This window comes from Oryza brachyantha, chromosome 7 (genome assembly GCF_000231095.2).
Source record: "Oryza brachyantha chromosome 7, ObraRS2, whole genome shotgun sequence".
Taxonomy (NCBI): domain Eukaryota; kingdom Viridiplantae; phylum Streptophyta; class Magnoliopsida; order Poales; family Poaceae; genus Oryza; species Oryza brachyantha.
The window spans coordinates 3,285,691-3,292,000 of record NC_023169.2 but is presented as its reverse complement, the minus strand read 5'-3'; the positions used below and the strand labels follow the sequence as shown (position 1 = coordinate 3,292,000).

The window sequence follows — 6,310 nt, the reverse complement described above, 5'->3', positions numbered from 1 at the left end:
CATTAATCCTTTCCATAAATTCCTCTTCCGTTACTCTTCAACAAGAGTCACAAAAAACAAACTCCTACCTTTATAAAACTCTACCCTGTTGAACTCCAGTAATAAAGGCGTTTAAAGTTGCTGTTTTTTAGCAGGAAATTAAAATTTCTGTTTTTTATCAGGAAATTAAGCGTATGCATTTTAAGTTTTAAGAAGCATCACATCCACACCTTCAATTGAACGAACTGCTCAAAAATCCGAGCTTATCGATAAGGGCTCACAAGAATCCAAAAACGCACGAAAAGTCAAAAATAATTCATGACTAAAACTTTCGTACATGTGTTCATAAGTGATTTTAAGGCAAGACTAAAAAGCAAAATACGACGAAAAAACTAAAACTTAAGTTAAAATATAATATTAAAAATTTAAATTTTTGACTTATAAACAAAAAGTAAAAGCAACAAAGAGGAAGTCCTACATGAAATTCATGTGCGACAACGAATCCTATGGTAAATAAATCCACATCATTATAGAAAAATATTGTTTGATAGCACTGTGGGAAAAAGAATTACTATATATCTTACCCAGTTGTACAATCCATATATGACTTGACCCGTATAATCATGATTAATCCGAGGAGTAGAATGCATGGTAATTATCAAACTCAACTTTACGTGGATAAGAGGATGGAGTCGTAATTACAGCAATTTCTCCATAGGAAAAGCAAATGAACTTTTGAGTCACAATGAAGAGAAATCTCTATCTTAGCCTCATGTAACTTCGGAATGTATAATTTTTATAGGATTTTACATAAAACAATTCATATCCTCCAAAATTTCTCTAAACCAAAATGCCTGAAATGAGCTGTTTCATAGGATATTGAAATTATTTATTATAGAAAAATTCTAACAAATTTTCATCCTCCAAAATTCATTCATCCACTAAATTATCCCTAAGTGCGATGACATCTCCAATTAGGGCTACAACCATGGTTACCGTGACCAACAATAAGAAACCATACAAAATTTATCATAAATTTAAATTCTATTTTTTAATTTATTTGAACTTAGTGTAGTTACCGTGGTATTATCATACCAGCGGTAACCACGTGGTAAAACTAACTATTTGTGAAACCTTATTTCCAATTCCTAGAGCAACTTCAGTTACAAAAATCATCCTCGAGTAAAAACTGCTTGAGCTACAGAGAGATAAAAGAAGACAATAATACAATTGAACATGATGCCAAACTAGATGTTTAGCTATCCTTGTCTTGACAAAGGCCAGTATATTTCTGTCTCATGCACCATGCTACAAATCCAGCTTTAGAACATTAGTTATCTCTACATATTGTACCGGAAGAAATCGTTGTTTAAATACTTTATGGGTTTGACTTCAAAATTAATATTCTCCACAATCTACATCACCCAGTTAGTTAAACTAATTGTTGATAGCTACCAATTCATAACAAAATTTTGAAGGAAAGGAAAAAAAAACAGTTTACAGTAAACCGCAAAAACAGCAACTACCCCACAAACACAGGACCACACGGAGCCCCACCACAGGGGATCCACTTCTCCCCCTGAAACAACACTCAGACTGATCCCACCTGGCCCACCTCGATCCACGTGTCCCCCGTCCCTCTCCCCTTTCTCCGTAGACCAGGCGCACGTGGCACACCCCACTGACAGATGGGTCCCACGGACGCGCGTGCACCGGAGGGCTCGTGTACACCGGGTGCATGCAATCGGCCTCCCCCTCCCCCAAATTACCCCCACGCTAATTACATTCCCCTCCACGCGCAGTAACAAATCGTGGTTCGAGGAAGGATAGTAATCTCAATCTTTTTGGCTGAAAGAATGTGATTTAGATTATGTTAATCTCGGATTAGGGTGCTAATTAATTTACTCGAGCCGCTCCTCTTCTTCCTCCCCCTCCCCCTCGCCATTGGCCGCTCCTCTGTCCTCTCCTGCGAAGAAGGCAGCGCCCCTCACCTCACTACCGCCACGCGCGCGGCGCTGCGTCGGTTAGGTTTAGGGGCGGGAGGGGGCGGCGCAATGCGGAGGCCCACGGCGGCGGGCGCGTCGTGCCGCCGGCGCGCGATCGAGGGGCTCGCGGCGGTGCTGGTGCTCTACGCGGTGCTGGTGTTCGTCCTCGAGTCGCCGCTCGTGTCGACCTCGTTGACGGGCGGTGGTGGGGGTGGGGGAGGTGGGGCGAGGTATTTACGGCTCGCCGGGGCCGCGGAGCGGTCGGCCCCGGCGCGGCCGGCGAAGGAGCCGCGCCTGGCGGCGGCGTCCGGGCCATCCTCCCGCGGCCAGCGCCTCTCGAGGATGGTCTCTGGCCTCGACCTCGGGCACCTTAACTCGTCCCGCTCCGGCCCGCTCCGCCGCCCGATAGCCGGCGCCGTCGAGGCCGGCGCGCGCGTGTTCGACGAGCTCGAGGACCTCGACCCCGCCGCCTTCGCGTCACCGTCCGCCGAGGAGGCGGCCAAGTGCCCGCAGTCGATCGCGCTCAACGCGGAGGAGTTCCACCAGCGGGGACGCCTGGCGGAGCTGCCGTGCGGGCTGACGCTGGGGTCCCACATCACGGTGGTCGCGACGCCCCGGCCGGCGCACGCCGAGGGTGACCCTAAGATCGCTGTGCTGAGGGAGGGGGAGAAGCCGATCATGGTGTCGCAGTTCATGATGGAGCTTCAGGGGCTAAAGACCGTCGACGGCGAGGACCCGCCCCGTATCCTCCACTTCAACCCTCGCCTGCGCGGCGACTGGAGCGGCAGGCCGGTGATAGAGCAGAACACCTGCTACCGCATGCAGTGGGGCACCCCGCTCCGCTGTGAGGGCTGGAAGTCCCACTCTGATGAGGAGACCGGTTGGGGACCCCTGTAATTCCATTTTGATTATGCTAGTTCAGGTGGATTCTGTTAAATTTGTTGACAATTGTGAATTTTTGTGCAGTGGATGGGTTTGTGAAGTGTGAGAACTGGATTCAGAACGAGGATGCGCGGTCCAAGGAGTCGAAGACAACCTGGCTTAACCGACTGATCGGACAGAAGAAGGAGATAAATTTTGATTGGCCCTATCCTTTTGTTGAGGGTCGATTATTTGTTCTTACTATCAGCGCTGGGTTGGAAGGATACCATGTGAACATCGACGGGCGACATGTGACTTCTTTTTCTTATCGCCCTGTAAGTGCATTTGTTCCTCCATTTATGTTGTGTCCAGGACTGAAATTGTGGTGAATGACTTGCATATAATCAAAATAGTGGGACACAATGTAGTTCAAATATCATTGTTGGGGAGTAGTTAAGGTTGTATTTGTTGAATAGTTTTCCTTACCTTTTAAGTATATTTCTGTTTTGTTGTGGCTCCTGCAGGGGTTTGTTCTTGAGGATGCTACAGGTTTATCATTGAGTGGGGACCTTGATGTGCAATCAGTGTTTGCAGGGTCTTTACCCACTACACACCCAAGCTTTTCACCACAGAGTTATCTGGACATGTCAACTGTTTGGCAATCCTCTCCTCTGCCTAATGAACCAGTTGAAATTTTCATTGGCATCCTGTCATCTGGCAATCATTTTGCTGAGCGTATGGGTGTCAGGAAGACATGGATGTCTGCCCTCAGAAAGTCACCAAATGTGGTTGCTCGTTTTTTTGTTGCACTGGTAATTCTTGACCATTAACTTGAAGCATTTCTTTGTGCCATCCTTCATGTGTTTCATGAACCTGAACTGATGAACTTTCTTACCCCCAGCATGGCAGAAAGGAAGTGAACGTGGAGCTGAAAAAGGAAGCAGAATTTTTCGGGGACATTGTTTTTGTGCCTTTCCTGGACAACTATGATTTAGTTGTTTTGAAGACTCTTGCAATATGCGAATATGGGGTATGCGTATGCTAAAGTTTCTCATTGAACTGATTCTTCTTTAATGTTTTATAAACTTTGTCTGTTATTTTGGTATTTTCTGACTGTGGTTGACTTTGTTACTCAGGTTCAAGTTGTGTCTGCTAGATATGTAATGAAGTGCGATGATGATACTTTTGTCAGACTTGATTCAATCATAACTGAAGTCAAGAAGGTACCAAGTGGGAGAAGCCTATACATAGGGAATATCAATTTTCATCACAGGCCACTCCGCCATGGGAAATGGGCTGTGACTTATGAGGTAAAACATCTGTATTTTTTTTGTCATTGTTTCTTCTATTGCTTGAAGTGTACAAGCTAGTTACTTTAGTCATGTGTGATGTCTCCATAAGAAAAGTCTTGGTTATGGATATGTGATACAATGTTACTGTCCGAGCATTGTTCATATAGTAAAAAATGAGAACTTGTGTGTTTTATGTAGGCAAATTATAGTTGCAGTTGATATTTGCAACCTTTTTTTTCTCTCAAAGTTAAGTGGAACTGTTTTTTGCTGTGTGCTGTCTCTAAACTTCTTGGTGTCTTGAAATATTTGAAGATTGAAACTGCTGTATGCCTATGCAGTATAGTAAAATCTGATTAATAATTTGATTCACTTGTTTCATAAGATTTTATGTTCATTCTACTGTTTTATACAAACCAGTTTGGAGAATAATTACTCATGCAAGTGATGAGAGGCCCTCTTAAGATGTACATAATTGAAGATCTGATATATGAATCTTAGTTGGTTATTTTTAACATCCTTAGCTATCTATGTTGTAGAATTATTTTGCAATCAGTTGGGCATCTAGCGTGTGTCTTCGTGTTTTAATGTATTGATGTTTGAGCTGATTCTACTAGATTAGATAACTCTAATCTTGCTTATCACCATCACAGGAGTGGCCAGAGGAGGTCTATCCAGCCTATGCAAATGGCCCTGGATATGTTATATCTTCTGATATTGCTGGTTTCATCGTATCAGAATTCACAGACCAAAAACTCAGGGTACAATCTTATGATTTGATTTTGGAAAAGTTGCATCGCTAGGGCTTGGTCTAATACTATTACAATTAAAAAAGAACTGTTCTTCACTCTGTGCATTAACCTTATCTTTTTACTAGTATATGCAATAGAGGCCTGGCATGCTGCTTTACCCTAAAAAGGAACATTCCTAAATTACCACTTTGAACAGTTGGTTTATAGAACATGAAAATATATAGTTTGAAAGAGACAATAGATTAACTTCACCAAATTGGTATATGATTGTTCCATGACAATTTAGTAATTATCCTTATTCTGATAGGAACCTTCTCTTATTTGATCTCTTGTTTGAACCCTGGTTAAAATGGTACTAGAGAGATTACTACAGAAGTCTTTCTCTATGGGCAGAAAATGCCTAGTCATAATTCACATTAAAGAAGAAACTTATTTTACAATTGCTTTCTCTGCAGCTCTTCAAAATGGAAGATGTGAGCATGGGGTTGTGGGTTGAGCAGTTCAATAGGACAAGACCTGTTGAATTTGTTCACAGTACCAAGTTTTGTCAATTTGGATGCATAGATGATTATTATACTGCACACTATCAATCACCAAGGTTGATGTTATGTCTGTGGCAGAAGTTGCTAGATGGAAAACCGCAATGTTGCAATATGAGATGACAGTAGTTTAACTGGTAGCAATTGAATCATTGAGCCGCACTGGCAATCTTCATTTAATCAACAAAAGGGATGGAATTGCTGATGTTCCCCATTGATCACTAACTATCTTGATGGTAAATTAAGACTGCTTGAGACTGACATGTAGGAATGATTTGCTAGATTACTTGAGAGTTAGCCAGCTTAGTTTCAACATTTGATAAGCTGGTGCAGTAGTACTCTCTTCTCTCAAGAAAAAATGGATACAAGATTTTAGGTACTGTAGAAATGGACGACAACGTCATCCTTGAACATGAAGAAGGGGCGATTCAGCTAAGTTACTTCTACTTCTAGTATCGCTCACTGCAGCATGGCGATGGTGCACAACATATCAGGTGTGGGTGAGAGCTTGAAGTATAGGTTGATTTTGTCCAGCAACCTGTCATGTAATTTAGTCACTACCTGAATTAGCCTTTTCTCGTTAAATTATCAAATATGTACTCTCACTTTTCCATTTTATGCCTACAAAGTATGATGCTGGAAGTTTCATGTGATGCAACATCTTTAAAACTGCAAGCTTTCATTGTTGCTTAAGTTCTTACAGGAAAGTTGTACCCATGCGAATCAAATGTGCTTATACAATGGTTTGTTGTTGCTAACGCCATTGCCAAATCTCTTTTTTGGACCCTATACTTGATGGATGAATTCTGTCGTTATAGCGTTCGTCTAGTAAAAGATCTTAAGCTTCAGTTCATGTATCCTAGTTGGCTACTTGATGACTTACTGTTCCCATTGTAATGATGCTA

At 42.6% G+C, this 6,310-nt stretch overlaps 1 protein-coding gene across 1 annotated transcript; it reads left to right on the top strand.

Moving 5' to 3' along the window:
• Nucleotides 1-1,811: 1,811 nt before the first annotated feature.
• LOC102715680 (hydroxyproline O-galactosyltransferase GALT6-like) lies at nucleotides 1,812-6,058 on the top strand. Its single transcript, XM_015839317.2, has 7 exons — nucleotides 1,812-2,844; nucleotides 2,931-3,160; nucleotides 3,350-3,637; nucleotides 3,727-3,855; nucleotides 3,962-4,135; nucleotides 4,768-4,875; nucleotides 5,322-6,058. The coding sequence occupies exons 1-7, from the start codon at nucleotides 2,034-2,036 to the stop codon at nucleotides 5,526-5,528; spliced, it is 1,947 nt and encodes a 648-aa protein (XP_015694803.2). The 5' UTR covers nucleotides 1,812-2,033; the 3' UTR covers nucleotides 5,529-6,058.
• The last annotated feature ends 252 nt before the right edge of the window (nucleotides 6,059-6,310 follow it).